This window comes from Octodon degus, unplaced genomic scaffold (genome assembly GCF_000260255.1).
Source record: "Octodon degus isolate 3935 unplaced genomic scaffold, OctDeg1.0 scaffold00071, whole genome shotgun sequence".
Taxonomy (NCBI): Eukaryota; Metazoa; Chordata; class Mammalia; order Rodentia; family Octodontidae; genus Octodon; species Octodon degus.
Window position 1 is genome coordinate 7,661,755 of NW_004524647.1, and position 21,204 is coordinate 7,682,958.

The following is a 21,204-nucleotide window of genomic DNA, read 5'->3' on the forward strand; positions in this document are numbered from 1 at the left end:
TAAAAAAAAAAATTTCTTTTAGTCAAGTGTGGTGCCACATACCTATTTTATAGAAGGCCGAGGCAGAAGAATTGTAAGTTTAAGCACAGGCTCGTGTCTTAGTGAGATACTGTGTCAAAAATAAAGAATGGGAGATGTTGCTCAGTGCAGAGGCCCTGGGTTCTGTCCCCAGTACCACACATACACACACGCGTCCTAAAAAACCAACACAAAAATCTCTTGCCATAAAGATATTTTTTTGCTCTCAATCCGTTGAGTAAAGAGTAGTACTTAGTACTATGTATTACCAGCTTTGTAATGATTTAGTTGTATTTTGATAACCTGTTGTTGAATTTTGACCCTAGAGAACTATATTTTTGTATGGGAGTGTGGATAGTTGTATTATAAACCAGAAGCATTTTTAAATTTTGCTGCATGCTAGATTACCCTGTAATTTTTATTTCTTAATAACATAATCCAAAATTTTATTTATTTATTTATTTTTGTGGCATGGGCGATTGAACTTGGAGCCGCAATTATGCCACTGAGGTATTTCCCTGGCTCTAGAAATCATTTCTATTGATTTAGAATACACTTTTTTTTTTATAGTAGTTGTTTTACTTAATTACAAGCATATGGGATGTTTTGGTTTTATTTGTTTTGAAGACAGAAAACCCATATGTAGTCCTGCTTGTGGGTTATTGTGCTATACAGTGAGTTCCAGAACTATATGGCACAGGTAGGCCTTGAACTTGGAAGTCCTCCCTCGGCTTTTTTTTTTTTTTTTTTTTTGTGGAACCAGGGATTGAACTCGGGCCCTTGCGCTTGCCAGGCAAGCGCTTACTCTACTAAGCCATCTCCTCGGTCCAAAGAAACCACATTTTTTTTTTTTTTTAGGGAAAGATCTACAGGATGTTCAGGGTCTCACTACTAGATCGGACTTGTAGTTATCTGCCTGTTTACAGTGTCCAAAGAGCTGGGATTACAGGCGCGTACTACCGTGCCCAGTCTCAGTTGCTGTTTCAGTGCACCCCAGGGGTGGGGCTGGCACGACAGGCCCAGGGATTGAACCCCTGGCCCCTGTGCCTGCTTGCAGGAGCTTTAATCCACTGAGCTATTTGGCCAGCCCTCCCCCAGCTTCTTAATGATATTTGTTGCACTACTATACCTCTGTTAATTTGTGTTTTTTAAGGGCCTACACATTGGAAAAATTTGACTTTGATCCATTAAAGAAAGGGAAATGGCTTAAGGAATAAAAGTTTGCCTTGATCTGTATTCAGAAACCTGTGTGTTTATGTTTGTAGCATCTTTCATTGCAACTAAAATGCAGAAACAAAATTTTAGCAAGTGCAGAGACTAGGGTGTAATCCTCAGTTTTGTATTCTGCACCGTCCCTGCCCCTGGGGTATACTGCACTGTGACCAACCTGGCATGGTGGCACATACCTATAATCCCAATGCTGGGGAGGCTGAAAAAGAGGATCACTACGAGTCTGAGCTGTGTTGTGAGATCCTGTACTAAATACTAAATACATAAAGATAGACGGACGGACGGACGGACGGATAGATAGATGGATAGATGAAACAACGTGGAAGTCTGTGAGTTGATAAGTGGATAAAAACTATCTACTTGTGTATAATTGTATGTTCATGGAACAGACTGTTTGCAGTAAAAATTCCTGGAGTTATGCTAAGTAAAAGAAGCCACTTATGAAAAACCTCACGTAATGTTTCTATGTATAGAAGATGTCCAGAAGAAGCAGATCACTAGAGACAGAAAGAACATTAGTGGTGGTAGGGGTAGGGTGGGAATACAGGAAGTGACTACCAGTGTTTTGTTTGTTCTTTTTTGTCTGTGCTTGAGATTAGTTCCAAGCCTCATGCATGCTAGGCAAGTGGTCTTTGAACTACATTCGCAACCTCAGCACTTCTCTTGAAGAAGATGAAAACATTCCAGTATTAGTAGTGATGATGATTGCACAACTCTGAATATACTAAAAATCAGTAAATTATTAAAAAGGGTGAACTTTTTATTATTAATTTTATTGAGAAACAAACAGCAGTGAGACAGTTTCAAAGCTGATTAATAGGACAGTTTCAATAATTAATACATTGCATATTGTCTTCGTAGTGGTTAAAAAGGGTGAACTTTATGGTATGTGAATTTCAAAGCAACTATAAAAATTAATCTCAGATTATGCATAATACAAACATGCACACATGCATAATAAAAATTTTTTGAGGGTGGCAAAGTAAATTGATAAACTCTTCAGTCTACTATAGTATTTGAAGCAAAGGATGGTATGACTTACAAGGAATCTTAATTTGCTTCTCCAGCAACTGAACAGACTAACATTGGATCATTTTATGTTCTAAGAAACAGTTCCATTATGTTAAACAGTGTTCTTTAGATGGATGATTTTTGATAAATAATTTCTTTAAATAGGCCAGTCTTATGAAATTCGGATGTTGGATAATCGGAAAATGGGAGATATGCCAGAGATCAGTGGAAAATTGGTAAAGGTAAGGACAGTCTATTTTAATTCTTAACATTTTGCAGTGATTGAATAAAGTAGCAGATTGAATAGAGTTTTTTATTTTTAAAAAATTAAAAAATTTCAAATCAAATAATGAATACATTAAATCTTTTTTTTTACTTATTTTAACAATGTTTTGCTTATTCGTGTAAAATGAGAATTACAATTGTTATTGAGAGCAAGGAGCAGTATGAAAGTTACTTACAATTACAGGTGTAAAAAACCACCAGTACAACAAAAGATTAAACATTTTATTAAAAGTAAAAGATAATGTGCATATAAGGGCAATATATGTGTTAATGTAAAATACTTTGTACTTCTTAAAATTTTATCAAATAAAATCTGAAGTTGTGTTAGAAGCCAGTCATCTTAGGTATAAGAGGTGTGGCCATTGTCTGGTCAGCCTTTTAGGTCTGTCTTCACAACTGTCCCTACTCTTTCCTGTGTTTAGCCTCTGGCTGTCATGCACCGGAGTTTGTAATAAATTTCTCAGCATTACAGGGTAGTGTTCATAAGAAGAAGCTCATTTGGGGAAAGGCAACAAATTTTTTTTTTTTTACATTTTGTGTGTGTGTGTGTGTGTGTGTGTGTGTGTGGCCAGCTCAGCCCACCAGGGGGCGGTGCTGGCTGGCATGTGGTACTGGGGGATCGAACTGCAGTCCCTGTGCTTTGCCAAGCTTGTTCGAAGTAGGTGCTTTAGACCACTGAGCCATCTCTCCAGCCCCAAGGCAACAATTTTTGTATCTAGCTTTTTTTTTTTTTTTTTTTTTTGAGAAACCAGGTATCAAACTTGGGACCTTGTGCTTGTGAGGCAGGCACTTATGCCACTGAGCTATCTCCCCAGCTCTAAAAGGCAACAATTTTTAATGTTAACAAGAAGCAAGTCAAGATCCTTTCAACTTCCCACAGAATGGCACATTATGGCCCAGGGGCTGCTGGACCCTAAGTACAGAGTAGTGTTTCATTGAGAAGGCTCCCTTCTGTGGGTTATTGTAGAGGGTGAGCATGAGAAAGGCGGCCTTGTGGAGAGAATAGGTGCTTGGACTGCTTTATGATGCACAGTCTGAATTTGGTATACCCACTAGGGGAGCCAGCTGCCCAGCACCTAGAGACCTGACAGAAGAGCCTTTGATATATTTTAGTACTCCTTTTATTTCTGGGGACAGGAAGATCCATCCCTGTAGGATGGTGGGCTTAGTTCTTTTCTTTCTCTGTGAGAGAAAAACAGGAGATCTGATCCTCACTGGATTGTTATTTTGCCAGCTCAGAATGGGATGCAAAATTTCCTCATCTGACTGTTGGGGCTTCTGACGTAGCGATACTTTCTCATAGTTACTATAGACACTTTGGTTCTGTCTTGTGTATACCTAATCAATCAGTGGAGTTTTTCATTTCTATAGAGGATATAGTGGGAGAGACTGTTATCTCCCCACCTGCCTAGCTTTCAGGTATGTTACAAACACAGTTGGATCCACTGTTTTAAACACTCATGATAGGGCTGTAATCTGTGATGATCTTCACTGCCGGGAGGCTCAAATTTGAATTCCGTATCTGATGTTAAACAGCTAACCACTGGTGGTTGATGCTATCCACTGGGACAGCCAAACATGTACTGGTGGTTTAAGTCAGTAGGAACGTGTTAAGAAAAAGTCATGAGGGAGCCAGGCCCAGTGTCTCCTGCATCAAATCCTAGTACTTTGGGAGTTTGAGGCAGGAGGATGGCAGGTTCAAATGTGGGATGAATAATTTAACAAACCCTGTCTTAAAAAAATAAAGGGCTAGGTAGGTAACTCAGTGTGAAGGTCCTGGGCTTACTCTCCAGTACTGTAAGACAAACAAACGTTAACAGCATTATTCACAGTGAGCAGGGCCTACTTGAATTGGCTGTGCTTTGCTATAAAGACAGTTATTCATATTTTGATCAAGGACCCATGCTAGTAGCTCTTGGTTCCTACTGTCTAGAAAGCACAGGAAATGTTGATGGTTCTCTGCATCCTTTGGTCCCTTCTGGCTTCTTGCTGTCAGTCACCTTTGGGCAGATCTGGTAGTTGTTTTATACCTGGCCAAAATTCAAGCAAAAAGTGTTCGTTTGCTTTTTTTTTTTTTTTTTTTTTTTAGAAGACGGCATACGAGATGTTGCGGCGTGACTGGAGTTCAGACGTGTGCTCTTCCGATCTATATATTTTTTTGTGTGTAGTGGTACTGGGAGCTGAACCCAGGGAGTGCTGAACTACATTTTTTTTTTTTTTTTTTTTTTTGTAGTGTTGGAAATTAAACCCAGGACCTCACACATGCTTAGCATCCACCAGTAACCTACATCTTTAGCCCTAGTAATATATTTTTTAAGGGGAAGATGTGTGCCACTGGGAAAATTACGTTTGCTAACTAACATAAATTTGATTTTTCTTAGAAATACATCATTGTAAAAAGGTTGAAAAATTGTTTTATAGATTCTGCAGTAAAATCGAATAAGACTCAACAAACCTTGTGCTGAGGTCTTTAAAACTAGATCCAAAAATGTTACAGCACTTTTTAAAATCATTTATCTATTTATTTATTTGTTTATTTGGTGTGGGGTCTCGCTATGCAGCTCAGGTTCATAGTGATCCATCTGTCTTAGTTTGCCCAGTGCTGGGATTACAGATGTGCGCCACCATGCCCCATTTCAGTGGCTGGCTCTGTGCCTAGGGTTCCCTGGCCTGCGCAGCATGCAATACTGGGAATCAAACCCAAGTCCTTGTGCTTGCCAGACAGGTGCTTAGGCTGTGAGCTATCTCCCCAGCTCTTAAAACAGTTTTTTAACCTTTTACGATGGCATAATTTTTACATATACAGAAGTAAAATGGTATAGTTAATGCTCATATATGTATCATGTACACGTGATAAATAACATCTGTATCATGAGTTTTCATCCTGGGTTCTCTCAACCCACTTAAACAGCAACAGTTTGGTACACCTGTTTTATCTGTTCTTGCTTGTGATTTTTGTGTGTGTGCTGGGCTGTATAACTCACTGATTTCATTAGTTTAATAGAATTTATCATTCATGACCATTTGACATTTTGAGAAAAATAAAACAAGCTTTCATATCCAGATCAAATAGTGAAAACTTCCATCAAAGCATTGAATTAAAACAGTTGGAGGTACAGTGCTGGGGAGATAGCTTAGTGGCATAAGCACCTGCCTGGCAAGTGCAAGGTCCTGAGTTTGATACCTGGTATCAAAACAAACCAACAAAAAACAAAAACATTGCTGGTAGTTCTTACTTATCACTGAAAATAAACTGGCTTTCTAGGCCAGTTCCTAGAGTAAGTGATAAGATTTATTTTGTTTTTGAGACAGGGCCTTGCTTTGTGTGTAGTTCAGAGTGGCTTTGAACACACTGTATAGCCCAGGCTGGTCTCAAACTCTTGGCAGTGCTCCTGCCTCAACCTTAAGATTTAGAAATAACTAGTTTGATAGATGAAACTTAATGTTTAAAGTATTTTTGGCAAGCTAGTTAAATATGTCTGACAAACTTGAGAGTGGTAGGGTTAATCAATTAAATTGTTTTTCAGCTTCATTGAATTTACTTCCAAATGAAACATCAAAAAAAAAAAACAATATGAGGTGAGGGTATATAGGTCAATGGTAGAGTGCTTATCTGGCACACTTGAGGCCATGGGTTCTGTCTCTAGTACTGCATAAATAAATATATACGTATATACTTGAAATTAGTTGTTTAGATTACCAGAGAAACCTGCAAAATTGATTTTAAAGACGTTATAAGAAATTAAAAAGAAAAAAAAATCTAATTTTTTTTTTTTTCCTAGCTTTGAGACCAGTGCTTTATCCATTATACGACATGCAAATCTCCTGTAACGTATATAAAGACACAACAACCCTGGGGAGTAACTATAGGGACTTCTCCTGCAGCAGCTTGGTACAGTCAAATGACCAACGATGATGGGTTTTTTTTTCCACATTTTTATTTTTTTAATTTTTTTTCTTTTTTTATTATTTTTTTATTTTATTTTTTATTGAGAAATAAATATAAATGAGACAGTTTCACAACTGATTAATAGGACAGTTTTGATAATCAATACATTGTACATTGTTATCTTCTTAGTGGTTATCCATAGCACAAGTAGCAAACAGGATATTCTGTCCAAACACTGTTGGTACACCTCTTTCTTCTCATTGAATTAAGCAAAAGTAGCTATAAACCGATCCTAACTATTCTGTATATATAAATACAAAATGATCTTTCCTTTATATCCTTTTTTTTTTGTCCTGTCAGAGATGAATATTCTACTGGCATCTAAATAAATTTTTTTTTTTTTTTCAGAACCAGGGATTGAACTCAGGCCCTTACACTTGCCAGGGAAGCGCTTATTCCACTGAGCCATCTCCCTGGCCCCTAAATAAAACAATTTTAAACATTAACTGTAATCATTGTCAAATTCCTTTTGCTTTGTTTAATGAAATTTTGTATTTTCTTTTACCAGTTTGTAGTCTTTAAAAAATTAAAATTAAAATAAATTAGAAATTCATTGCAAACGTCCTCAATAATAAATCAATAAATAATTGCATTTTTAAAAAATACATAAAACTAATTGGAGTGAGGAAATATAGGTGTCACTTCATCTGAAGGTAATTAGTCATTGGCAGAGAAACCATCCAGCTATAAATGCACAGTGAACGTTCTGCTGATATCATACTAGTGTATATAAACATTTAGCCCACTGAATAAAAGAACTTTTGAAAGCTCTCACTCACATACCCAATGTTTGTTGAATGTGCCAGACTACATCCAGTTACATAGCCTGAGATAACTACTGTCTGTTACTACCAAGGACTGTAGGAGGAGTTTCTTGGAAATCATGCACACCTTTCTTTAGCTAGATCCTCAAAGTACACTACAGTTTTCTAGACTTTTTATTTACTGGCCCTTTAATGTTCAGCTGTGCTACTTAAATTTGGGGGGTACCCTGGGGAACCACTGATAAGTTCTCAGAGGTGGTTTTTGGACTTCTTGAATGTGCTGAACATATTCAGTGATGGGTTTTCACAGGTTTGTCTTAATGATAGGGTTCCTTTGTGTATTGTTAGTTCTGTCTCCTTTAGTCAGAATTTCCAGATAACAAGTTTCTCCCAGTTTTCTTTTATATCTTGCATTTTCTTAACTTTGTTCTTTTTATCCTCTTTACTGTACTGTCTTAGTTTGACATTCTGGAATGAGATTTAATAAACTTGTAAATCTAACATCTATATTGTCATTATTTTCATCTGGATGTGGATTTAGACTAGTTATTACTGAACAAATAATAATCATAGTAATGATAATTTCTGTGCATTGCTTTTGTTTTGAAGAGAAAGGAGCTACCAAATGGGAGACCCACTTTGGTTTGCAGGACCCCACTGGCCCATGCTCGGCTGCTCTGAGAGCCTTACTGCCACCTGGTGATGGTAGAAAGTGTGTGCTGGTGGTTGTTGGGGCAGGCCCTGCAGACGGGCAGGTAGGGGAGATGGGCATAATCAGATTGGCAGCTGAACTACAGACTTCTGTATTGATTCTAGCTGCTTACTTGGCCTCTTTTAACAACCTAAACAGACAAAAAAAATGCTACTTTTAAATAGTTTTGTGCAAAATAATAGCTGTTTTTATTTCATTTACTTTTTAAATTTTTTGGTCTTTTAAGACAGGGTCAGGGCTGGTCAGGTAGCTCAGCAAACTAAAGCACCTGCTTAAGCAGAGCATGGTGCCAGGATTCAATCCCCAGTGTGCCAGGCCGGCCCCGCCCCCAGGGTGTGCTGAGATGGCAGCTGAGACTGGGCGCAGTGGCGCGCACCTGTAACCCCAGTGCTTGGGAGGCTGAAAATAGAATCACTACAAGTCTGATCTACGTAGTGAGGCCTGTAGACCCTGTACCAAATGTACCCTGAGTCCCAGGGTAATCTTAAACTCCTTCCTAGTAGTCCTCCTGCCTTAGCATCCCAAGTGCTGGGATAACAGGCATGTGCTACCACCATGCCCAGTGGGCAATGTTTTTGTATAATATTTAAGGAGTGGGGAAAGCAGGTTCACTTAAATAGTATTTATATGTATTGCTACAAATGATTTCTGCTCACTGCAGTCTAGGAAGATATATTTATTGCATCATAGTCTTAAGTTATTTATAAATGTGTCAGAAACATTAAATATGGTGTTGAATGCATTTAATTGCTTGTTTTTTTGTTCTGCAATGAAGTAGTGGTTGGTGTCCCAAGCCAATGGGAGGTGAAGGAGGCATGAGTAAAGAACAGAAAGTTGGTCTAGAGTTTTCAGAGTTAAAGCCTTACCTAGGAGTTTAAGCGTTTGAATATAATTTATCTGTATTTTTTTCTTTGTTTACTGTAAATTAATCTCATTTGGAAGTGAAATAGTTCCATATGGGGGCCAGGGTTGTAACTCAGTAGTGGAGGACTTAAGTAGTATATGTGATGTACAAAATGTTTAGTTGCCAGCACCACAAAACCAACAAACATTTTTTAAAAATAGTTGAGAGGGCAGGCCAAATAGCTCAACAGATTAAAGTGCCTGCAAGCAAGCGCTGGGGCTGGGGGTTCAATCCCTGTTCCTGCCGTACTAGCCCCGTCTCCAGGTGCTCTGAGACAGCAGTTGAGACTAGGCATGGTGGTGTGCACCTGTAATCCCAGGTTTGGGAGGCTCTAAACAAGCAGATCACTATGAGTCCAATCTAGTAGTGAGACCCTGAACACCCTGTAGACCCTTCTGTAAAATACAAAATAAATAAATCAATAATAATAGTTGAGAATGAATTTTGTATTAGGCTTTCTTTTAGAGAGAAGTGAAGAGGGTTGTTTTTTGGGATTTTTATTTGTTTGGTTTTTGTTGTTCTTTGTTTTGGCCAGTTAGAATAACTGTCTTTTTTTTTTTTTTTCCTTCCTGAACTGGGGATTGAACTCAGGCCCTGTGCTTGCCAGGCCAGCACTTACTCTACTGAGCTATCTCTCCGGCCCCTAGAATGACTGTCTTATTAAAGAAACTTAAAATGATTAATGGTTATTTTATTTTATTTGGTTATCTTTTTGCAGGAGGATCTGACTATATAGTTTAGGCTGGCCTTAAACTCACTGTAGGCCAAGGTGGCCCTCAACTCTCAGTGATCCTCCTGAGTATACATGTCCAGCTTGATTGACTTGTTTTAGTTTAAAACAGTTATGTCATTTTGCCTGGTATTATCTGTCTTTGTTTTCATAACTTGTGTATCTAGCATAAAAACGTGATTTTTACTCACTAATCTTATGGACATGTATGTTGAATTTGAATTGCAATATCAACATCTTTTATAAAATACTGCACCTGAATAACCTTTGTACTAGTACTTTTCATTTGGAGTCTGTAATTCTTTGCACCAAATAAATATGTCATAAACCAAGTATATAAGGGAAAAAAAAGTGCACTTATAGGAATGGTGAAAGCAGAATAGAATGTTTTTGTGCTCATCTATTGTAGGTTAATACATAATGTCTAAGTGTTTTAGCTGGAGTGGTTTGAAAGTGTTCATTTTCCTACTTACTCCACAGAGCATCATAAGGGTTGTATTCCACGACAGAAGGCTGCAGTACACAGAGCATCAGCAACTTGAAGGCTGGAAATGGAATCGCCCAGGAGATAGACTGCTTGATTTAGGTACAGGCAGTGGACAGATGCCATGGAGATGAGGACCCTATTGAGCTATGCCCATTAATGTGTTGGCGTCATGTAACTGTGTGGAGAAAGTATTGGTGTTAGTAGATTCTGTGCCTTGAGAATTGTTTCATACTTAAAAGTGGTTTTTTTGGTGCTGAACTAGACTGAACCAAGAATCTTATGATTTTGAAACTATTTGAAGTCTCAGTTGGTATCTATCAATCATATTTTTAATAAAACAAAGTAACACCATGGTAGGAGAAACTAAATCTTGTTAAGTAGATTTTGATAGTGAAGGCAAGGTTGACCATGGAGAACTTTGAAGGGAAATATTCAACATGGATACAATTATTTCCTTATAATGCTGTATATTAAATGATAAGATGGTTTTTTTGTTTTTTTGCTTTTTGAGTTGAGGCCTAACTGTGTTATTTAGGCTGGTCTTCAACTGCTGGGCTCAAGTTCTTCTGCCTTAGCCTCCTCAGAGTAGCTGGGATTACAGACATGCAACAACACTCCTGGTTTCAGTTTTAGGATTCTTTAATTATTTGAAATGGATGCATTTTTATATGCCTTCTTTTTATAATACAGATATTCCAATGTCTGTGGGGATAATTGATACAAGGACAAATCCAAGCCAGTTAAATGCGGTTGAATTTCTGTGGGACCCTGCAAAACGCACATCTGCTTTCATTCAGGTTTGGATTTTTATATTATAAAGAACACAGTGACCAAGTCATTTAGGTCATAGTGAGATTTTAATTCATGACATGATATTTTTTAAATGTTCATTTTATAACTTTATGTTAATGTGTTTTTTCTTTACATAGTTAATATGGGTTTAATCAGTCAGATTTTAGATATATGAAGACTAAGTAATATAAAACATTTAAACTTTTTCATTAGTCACAATAATTAAAATATCTTTTACATGATGTATTTGTCTTGAACAAAAACCGCCATTTAAAAGAATAAGACTAAAAAAAATTATGTCTTTAAGATTCTTTCTAGTATTATTTAAAATATTCTAATCCTGGGGGCCGGGGAGATGGCTCAGTGGAATAAGTGCTTCCCTGGCAAGTGCAAGGGCCTGAGTTCAATCCCCGGTTCCGCAAAAAAAAAAAAATTAAAATATTCTAAGCCTGAAAAATTCTAGCCTTCACTATTAGATAGTGGAGACTTCTTCATGTACACATCACCTGGCTGCAAAAATTAATAGTTTTTCCCGTTTTTGTAGTTTTTATTTTCAAAACAAAACCTATACATATTTCTTCAGTAAATACCATGTATAAGATACATTTTTTAAAAATGACATTATAAATTATTACATGTTTCAAAACCCCAGCAATTCTAATATCTGGGTTTTGTGATAGAATTTAAACTGCTGAGTAGATAGTTTTTATAATAGAGAAAAATCCTTTTATTTGCTGACCAGCCTAACTAGTTTTCGTAGTTTATATCAACTGAAAAGAATCAATTAGTTTTGTACATTTTGGTGGTCTACTAAATATTCCCCATCGGTTAATATGATTCATTTTAGTTGAATGGCAATATGAGAAAATACTCTCGTTGATGTTTGTCCATACAATAATTGGTAATGCAGCAGACTGTTAATGAGAGCTGCCTCTCTTGGGTTGTACTGTCATATTGTAGAGATCAGTTTTTATATCCTGAGTCATTTCAAAGAGAATATGCATAGCAGTCAGAAATGACCATAATCTTACTAAGTCTGTGTAGTGCCTTGAGGCTTTTTTGTGTGCTGGGGTTCTGGACTGCTGAAGTTCGCCAAGCAAAGTATCACTATGTGTGTAGGAGCAACAGTAAGACTATGTACAACATGGGTAATGGCGGTAGATAGCGAATAACAGATGAGTAGGAATGATGAAGTCATGAGTGCTGTGGGTTGTGTAGGATTTAGGGCCCTGAGTCTTAGTAGCAGCTGCTCTAGGGTGCACTGGTGGCATGCATGGACCCTGGTGCTCTTCCAGTTGGGGCAAGTCCTGCATTGGAGGAGAGGCATCACAGTGGGAAGAGCTTGTTCTCAGCACCGAAGCAGTTGGCTTTCTGAAAGGAAACACTGTAGTAAAACAATTAGGGACGTTCGTGAGAGAAAATTGGGCTGATTTGTGGACATGCATTTTGAGGATCTTGAATGGATAGCGATGGCCAGGCAACCAAGAGGGAACAAAATAGAAAGGCAGTCACTGAAAAGTGCTTTGAATCCATTTCATCTTGAGTTTTTTTATAGGTACACTGCATCAGCACAGAATTTACTCCACGGAAGCATGGAGGTGAAAAGGGAGTGCCTTTTAGGATTCAGGTTGACACCTTTAAGCAGAATGAAAATGGGGAATACACAGATCATCTTCACTCGGCTAGCTGCCAAATCAAGGTTTTTAAGGTAAGAAGTAGAAACCAGGCTGGCAGTAATTAAACTCATTTGTGCTTGTAAAGCATTTTGCAGCCTAATGAATTAAATAATCGACTTTGTTTTTAAGCCCAAAGGTGCAGATAGGAAACAAAAAACTGACCGAGAAAAGATGGAAAAGAGAACAGCTCATGAAAAGGAAAAGTATCAGCCATCGTATGATACTACCATCCTCACAGAGGTAATGTGGCGCTGCATTTGATTTTGAAGAGAAGCAGAGGTTTGCATATTAGCAGTACCTCTCAGATGAGTTTCCTGATAAAGGGGCTGGGGAAGATTGGGTGGTAGACTGACATGTTCTTTGAGAATTTTTGGGGGTAATCATTTATATAAATTTTGGGATTTTTATGACTTAGTTTCTTGGGTGGGATCTTGAATGAAGATGCTGAAATCCCAAATTATGTCTCAGAAATAGACCTTAAAACCTTGAAGTTGACAAAAGATTTAAGTTGGGGCCTAGAATGTCCAATTTTTGTCACTGCTGGGGTTTTGCATTTTCTTTAACTTTGAATCCTGTTAGTCATACATTTGTTTAATAAAAACTGCAGAGACATGAAACAGGGTAATTAGATCTTTCTTTGTATAATGAAAAGACATTGATCCCAATCTTTGGTGTTTGTCCAGATGAGGCTTGAGCCTATAATTGAAGATGCAGTTGAACATGAGCAGAAAAAGTCCAGCAAGCGGACTTTGCCAGCAGACTACGGTGATTCTCTGGCAAAGCGAGGCAGTGTAAGGGACTTCTGCTTCTCTTTTCATTGTGCAAGAAACCTTGTGCAGTGTTAGATATAGGACCAACTTCTGAAAAGTAAAGCCAAAATTGTTTTTGATGTCCATGTCTTGATTTAATTTGCTTTTGTTTAGACTGCCTGCTTTCTGTTTGTTCCTCACTGAGGAAAACTTCCTAAATCTAACACTTAAAAACAAAGCAAAAACAATGTTGACCATATTGGGTGGTGTTAGGGGGGAAAAGACATTCAGAGATACTTGTTCCCTCCTTGTCCACTTCCCCCTTCCTCTCTTCCCTCTTTAATCCTTCACACATACACCTCTTTCATGAGCACTGAAATTAAGCGAAAATACTTTCATTATTAAGTTATCTTAAAAATAGTTATGATTTTTGTGTAATTAAAAAGGTTTTGCTTTTCTCACTTACCTCATAAAAATTTTTTATAGGTACTTAAATGATGGCAGCAAGTTTGACATTAACATGTGCAATACTCTGTCACATTTCCCTGCATGCAATATAAGTGTGTGTCTGTATGTGCTTTTAAAAGCCTAGTTGGCAGCACTTAAGGAAAAAAATCATTGAGTGCATTAGTGTTTCCTCTTGGTGCCTGCATTGTGACTTAATGCTTCAGGCCAAAGTTGTGTACCTCACTACACGCAAACCCAGACCCCTGACAAGCAGTCAGGGGGCTTTTGGTTTAGATGAACTTTGTCAGATTAAATATAGCTAATCTTCAGCACACCATTCTTGATGTTACAGTCTACAAAGGGTTATTCTATTTTGTGAACTTAGCTCAGTTATGTACCTTCAGTAAATATAAACACAGAGTAATACATTTAAAAAAACAACTGATAACGTGTATTGACGAGTACTCTATTATTGAAGTATTTGTACTGTTAAGGTGCCAAAAAATAGTTTTTTGACTCTTGGACAAATATCTTGTAGCGGTGATTAACTATAGATTGAAAGTCACTGTCATAGTCACTGTCTGTCTCATGGACACTTATCACAAGATCCTTATTTACAATTTAAAGCATTGAGTAAAAATGCTTTAAATGCTTCTTTATGCAATAAAGTTGAAAGTGTTCTTATATTAGTACCATAAGGAGCACACTTTATTTATGATTTTCTTGAACTGGGCTTTTTATAGATTTAAATCAGATTGTTAGAATCACTGAATATCCATCCACAGAGTACTCACCTCTTTGATGTAATATTTTCATCACCTTCTGATTTCCCAACAGAAGACCCACAAATATTCTTAGTAAATTTGTTTGGTGGTGGGCAATCCTAGCAAATGAAATTTTAGCTAATTTAAAGAAATTGTTCCATCAGTGCATAAAAAACCTGTTAAGGCGCAGAGCTAATCTGAAGATGAAGAGGTTGTCATTTCTTAATGACTTTTAACTCAAGTCTAAAGTATGCAAAACGTCAGCAGTTCACTGGCCTGGGATTTCACATCTTTTTAGTGTGGTATTTGCTGCCCTGTGTTTGGTTTGGGCAGGATGCTTCTACAAGTGGTTAGACCTCATCTGGAAAACCTGTTAGCAAGGGCAGATTGATCCCTCAGAAGAAAATGTCTGGAGCATTTCATACACATTTTAAATGTTCAAAAGGAAGGCTGGCATTTCTTGCAGTCTTTGGACAGTTGTACTTCACTTTCAGTAAAAGATGTGTCCAGATTTATTGTTAAAAATCTAAAAGGTATTGGATAAAACAGTGCCACACTGCTCCTGTTTCCCAGGAGGTGTTGCACAATGAAACCTTTGGTATATCTGTTGATCTTTGATTGGCTCACATTAAGGCTGGCAGTTTGTACAGCCTGAAGTGAATCATCACTCTTAATATGCTTGGGGAGATACTGTTGTCACAGTATACTAGAATTAACTTTAGGAGTCTAGGCCATTGCTAAAACCTTTATGAATTACAGACTGTTATCAGAAACAGAAGCACTTTACTATTGCTTTTTTTTTTACAGCCTACTTGGCTGTGGGTGCACCGCAGAGGTAAAATGCTGGTTTAGCATGTATAGGGCTGTGGGTTTGATTTATAGAAAGAGAAACAAAGTAAAATAGCAGTGCTCTGGTATTGCTGCAAGAATCTGCATATGTAAAAAGTCAAACGGGATTTGTATGGATACAGTGTGAATAAATTTGGTGTCTCTTGTCTTACTATACCATGCTTAACTTGAGGCTTTTTGATGACTTCACTTCCTCAAATAGTTGGCAAAAATTACCAAAATGATTTGGGAGGCTTTTTTTTTTTTTTCTTTTTGCGATGGCCTCACTATGAAGTTCAGTCCGACCTTGAACTCAGTATGTAGTAGGCCACGCTACCCTTGAACCTGTGGCAGTACTCTTGCCTCAGCTTCTAGAGTGGTGGGATTAACAGGCACACGCCACCACACCCAGCTCAATCTTTTTAATATTAACATATTTGGATATGTGTTTTTTTTTATAATATTTTGTATCAGGCAAGGAAGATGATATAGCAGGAAAATCTGGAGATCACAGTGAACATGTGACACTGGAATGATTAGATATGTTAGTCAACACACAAGCTTGGATTCCTCAAACTCTAAACCGAGGAGGTGATACTGTGGTGGAAAGAAAAACAGATGCCTTGGTTTCAAAAGAATAGGCATTGTTGTTTGAAGAGTCATTTATAGTGAGATTAATATGCATACAGTAAGTTTAGCAAAGCTATCCAGCCAGATTAAATTTCTTTCTTTCAAGTCAACTGATAATGATTGAAACAGTGTTGAAATTTTTTTCTTTTCTTTGTTTTTGAGGGACTACATAATTGAATAGTTGCAAAGATTACTATCCGGGGATTTCTATTTTCTTTTCCTGTGTCTGTTCTTTTGATAGTGGTTAGCTACAGATTTTAAGCCCCCATAGTCGTTGGTGAGACTTGTGTTAACCGTTGGGGGGGCTTCAGAGTTTCTTGGCTCTGTCAGACTATTGTTTTGGCAGTTCCTATTCAGAATAATTTTGAAGAAGGACATACTCGCACATTTTCAAGTGGACCTCTGAAAGATATAGTCAAAACCTTAAACAATTGCAAAAAAAGCCAGTTTTCTGACATGGTGAATACTTGTATTTATCTTATAATCTAAGAAAAATTGTGATATAGTAAATCTCTGGCTTAATGAACATTTTCACTGCAAACTTTCACAGGTGTACAATATAAGACTCACTTTGTCAGACTTAGGAATATTCTCCCAGAAGGGAATTCATTTGTAAGTTGGCAACTTACTATATTATTCTTTAATGTGTATATTGTAGATTATAATATGCCATAGAAATTTCAGATTTCATTGTTGTTACTTAAACCCAGAAATTTGCCATGGCCTTCCTTCTTGGTCTCATGTTTGTATTCGATTCCCCTTAGATTTTATCCTTATGTGGGGTTTGAGAGGACAGCTCTGTTGTATGCTAGGAGGAAGGAAGGAAGGAAGGGAGGGAGGGAGGGAGGGAGGGAGGGAAGAAGGAAGAGAAGAAGGAGGGAGGGAGAGAGGGGCAGTAATTTTTTAAAAAACTTAATATGCATTTTATATCTGAAAGTCTTAATAACTACATTGATTTTTTTTTTTTTTTTTTGAGACAGGGTCTCACTATGCAGGTCAGGCTGGCTTTGAACTCACTATGTAGCCTAGGTTGGCCTCAAAGCAGTCCTCCTGCCTTAGCCTCATGGGTGCTTGGATTATAGGTGTGCGCCACCACATCCAACATTAATTACTTCTTTATAATAAACTTTTATAAATTGGAATTTAATTTAAAATTTCTTGTGTAAATTTCCATAATTGTTTAGGTAAGACATTTAAAACATTAGTAGCACCAATTTCTCAGTACAACAAAACATGCAAATTTTGGTTAATTATTAAATAAAAAGTAGCAATGTTTATGGATATGCAGGGATGAGAGGGACAGAATATAACAGGGCTGGGCATGGTGGCACATACCTGCAGTCTTAGCACTCGTGAGGCTGAGGCAGGTGGATGGACCATCATGAGTTTGAAGCCAGCTTGGTGGTATCTCAAAAAAAGATGTGAGACACTTTGTCTTCTTTCAGTGTGCTATTCAAAACTTGACACTCCTTTTGAGTCACCTGGCAAAAGTCCTGGGGAGCCATCTTTTTATATGATCTGGTAAACAGTTTTAGAGAAAAACTTTGTCATTAGATGATGTACTTTTAAAATTATCTTAATTTTTTTTTGCTTGGCTTTGGAGAGTCTTGAACCCTAGAGCTGGGTTCACATGTGATACCTTTCCTGTGTAAATGGGAGCAGGGTGATTATGAAAGGGGAGGACCCTCAGCAGCTTAGTTGTAGAAGGAATACTATTGAGTGAAACGGATTCCCTTCTTTTGTGGGTCTGAAGATTTCTATTTGAACCTGCCTTCCCTAGCCTGCTCGGCATGCTTTTGACTTTGGCTCCTAACTCTTCTAATTAAATAGTGTCTTTGTAGCTTTGCTCTTATTTCTGGTCAGAATTTTGCCTGAGGCTGAAAGCTAATAAGTTCACAATACCCCTTTCAGAAAATATAAATAAACATACGTGGGTGGAGTTGTAGATAGAAGGAGGTAGAAGCAACACTGTACCTGAAACGGTTTGATGCTGGACCTGTCTGATCTTACTTGGGATTGCTAATTCTAAGAGATCAAGAAAGTCGATGGGGATTGGGGAGGCTGCTCCTCAGGGCAAAGGGCAGAGGGAGCAGTAAGACACAGGTCACCATGTGATGTCAGATATTGCTTATGAATCCTTTCTTGTCCCTGCTGTTTTTAAACTTTGATAGGTGCCTATTGGGGAGCTGACAAAGAGGAGACTGGTAAAAAGGGAAGTGAAAGCTCTTGAAAGCAAATTACACTTAAGTATATATTTAAAATGTTTTCATAAAGTTTTGCTGCTCTAAGATTAATCAATGTCTAGATGTACACAGCAGGTAAAATTTTTCCTTGCCACATGGTATATTTGACATGTGCCAAGTCAAGGGTACTTGATATGGTTCAGGTTTTCCCATTTTCTGATCTTACCTTTGGTCAGACTAGAACTTAATTGCAAAAGTATTTCTTCCACATATTTGAAAAGCATGTCATTAATTTCTTTCTTTTTCTGTCCTTAGTGTTCTCCATGGCCTGATACTCCTACAGCCTATGTGAATAACAGCCCTTCCCCAGCGCCCACTTTCACTTCTTCCCAGCAGAGCACTTGCAGTGTGCCAGACAGGTACCTGGTTTGTGTGAGCATGTGCCATGCCTCCTGCTTATGTTCGTGTGCCTTTGGCCCTCATCCTTGCCCTCCACGTAGCAACCTGTTTAGTGTACCTAGAGTGTGCAGTGATGGCAAACAGCTTGCCATCGATGTGACAGCATAGCCATTGTTTTTCCTTCACATGCCAGTCTTTTGGGACTCTGCCTTATGTACACCACACCTTTATAGCTGTGGTAATTATAGAAAATGGACATTTTCAAGATGCAGTTTTTGTGAGATTAAAGAGAGTAGGAATTACAGGTAAAGATAGAATAACTTGATAAGGTAAATCTAACTTGAGTGTGTTAAGATCACATTTAGTTCAAAGGTCTTTAACGCTGTTGTCTTATCTCGGTTTCTGCCCTATCTTCTCTCCAGACAGACAGCCCTCTTTTCTTCTGTAATTTTTAAAATGTAGGGAGTTTGGGGTGGGAGGACACTAGGTTTGAGGCATCTGAAATCTTATGGCCCTTCCATTTCCAGGGGCTTTGCTACAGAAGTAATTCAGAGTAAGAATTTTTCTGTTTTTAGGATGTTTCCTACTGGGGAGGAAAATTATGAAAACTAAGACCACAAGAAAGAGGGCTCTCGCTATAACTGGTCATACTGACAAAGTTTGATAAAACAATCATGCTTTTTTCCTGTGGAGATGGATGAATTGGCAAGGCAGCTCATCTTCTTGTAGGTTATTGTGCATTGGAGTAGAAAATGGACCTGTGGTATGTTACCAAAGAGATCTCTTCTAGTTTCCTAACTAGACCAGTCACAATACTCTTAGAAGATGACTAGGTTTGGGAGAGTACTGTTAAGTTTGGAAGAAGGGGAGCTGTGAATTCATGTACCCACTAGCTGATGGGCATTTCCTGAGAGAGCATTGTGTTCCCAGCACAGTTCTAGGTATTGTGATAAAACAAGTGATGACATGCAAGTCCTTAGGGGAGGAGCTTAAGTTCAAATGAGTTGAAAAAGATGTGGACAATCAACATAGACCTGAGTAATTGAGTAACAGGTACTAAGAAAGGAGCCAGGACAGTAGCCACATTCTCTGTGGAATTGTTATCCATTCTCATTTTTCCTTAGAAACACAAAAATAGTGACACAAGTTTATTTCATTCATCGTTTTTACTAATGGATATAGTAATATATTGTTTCTTGTGGCTCATTTTCTAAAAGTAGATTGTTTTGCAGTTTTTTCAGCTGTTTTTCTTTTTTAAATTTTTTCTGGCTATTTTAACTTACCTAATTTCTCATGTGTTTTCTTTTACCTAAGATAAATGAATATTCCTTTTCATTTTCTCTGTACCCTTGTGGGTAGCTAGGGTAGTCCTTTCCACAAAGCTTGAATTTCTCACTAGATAGGAAAGGTGTGAGTTAGGGTACAGCCTTCCATGTGTTTTCTTCTCATTATCATGCTCATTATTAACCTGTTGGACCTGTGCCCTTCTTCCAAACTTAATAGTACTCTCCCATAATATTACCCTTATTTTAAAGATTCCCACTTTAATATTCTTTAATGTCTCAGTTTATAGAAACAATTATGAAAATCATTCCTTCTTTTTCTTTCTCCCCAGCAATTCTTCTTCCCCAAATCATCAGGGAGATGGAGTTTCACAGGTGTCTAGTGAAGTAAGTATCTTTTTCCCTAAAGCTGTCAGATACCTTAAGGATCTTAGGTTTTTAAATTTATGGCAAAGGTGTTAAAATCATACAGGTTGCTGAATAGTCAGAAAACATGGTGTTCTTTTTTAAAATTTTATTTTAATTTTTTATTTATTTATTTACTTATGAGAGAGAGAGAGAGAGAGAGAGAGAGAGAGAGAGAGAGGTGTGTGTGGCCAGCTCAGCCCACCAGGGGGCGGGGCTGGCTGGCATGTGGTGCTGGGGGATCGAACCGCGGTCCCTGATGCTTTGCCAAGCTTGTTCCAAGTAGGTGCTTTAGACCACTGAGCCATCTCTCCAGCCCATAAAATTTTATTTTAAAGAGAAAAAATTAAAAATAAAAGTTTCAAAAGGCCAGTAGGAGAGTAACAATAATACATTGCATATTGTTATATTGGTAATAGTTGTTCAGAGTATAAGATATATGGACAGCTTCTTCCCCGTTCCCAGTATCTGTTACACATTTTGGACCATATTTACATGTTGTGTTTCTCACCCTAGTGAGAATATGATGTTTACATATGTGGGTCTGATTTGTTTTGAGTATGTTCTCGAGTTGTATCCATTTACCTATAAAAGTCTCAAGTTTATTCTTCTTTATGGCTGAGTAGTATTCTGTTAAAAAAAAAAAAACCCACCACATCTTTTTTTATCTGTTCCTCAGTTGATGGGCAGTTGGGTTGTTTCCAAGAATTAGGTGTTACAAATTGTGTTACTATAAACATGGATGTGCATACAACACTGTAGTATGATGTTTTAAGTTCTGAGGAGGTACCAAGAAGGGAAATAGCTGGGTCGAATGGAAGAACTTCTAGTCCTAGTTTTTTGAGGAATCACACAGATTTCCACAGTGGTTTCACCAGTCTATGATCCCACCAACAGTGGAGGAGGGTTCCTTTTCCCTACTGCCCCACCAGCATTTGTTGTTGGTTGATTTCTTGGT

At 37.8% G+C, this 21,204-nt stretch overlaps 1 protein-coding gene across 5 annotated transcripts in view; it reads left to right on the forward strand.

Moving 5' to 3' along the window:
• The window catches only part of Ubp1 (upstream binding protein 1), a 76,853-nt gene that overhangs the window by 42,795 nt on the left and 12,854 nt on the right, over positions 1-21,204 (forward strand). For 4 of the 5 annotated variants that reach the window (XM_004635272.2, XM_023719752.1, XM_023719754.1 and 1 more), the window contains exons 3-10: positions 2,425-2,501; positions 10,084-10,189; positions 10,781-10,887; positions 12,438-12,590; positions 12,688-12,798; positions 13,242-13,349; positions 18,475-18,578; positions 20,174-20,228. In XM_004635272.2, coding sequence (XP_004635329.2) covers positions 2,425-2,501; positions 10,084-10,189; positions 10,781-10,887; positions 12,438-12,590; positions 12,688-12,798; positions 13,242-13,349; positions 18,475-18,578; positions 20,174-20,228 — 821 coding nt within the window. The remainder of the gene's footprint in view (positions 1-2,424; positions 2,502-10,083; positions 10,190-10,780; positions 10,888-12,437; positions 12,591-12,687; positions 12,799-13,241; positions 13,350-18,474; positions 18,579-20,173; positions 20,229-21,204) is intronic. The other variant, XM_004635274.2, reaches the window with a different exon arrangement.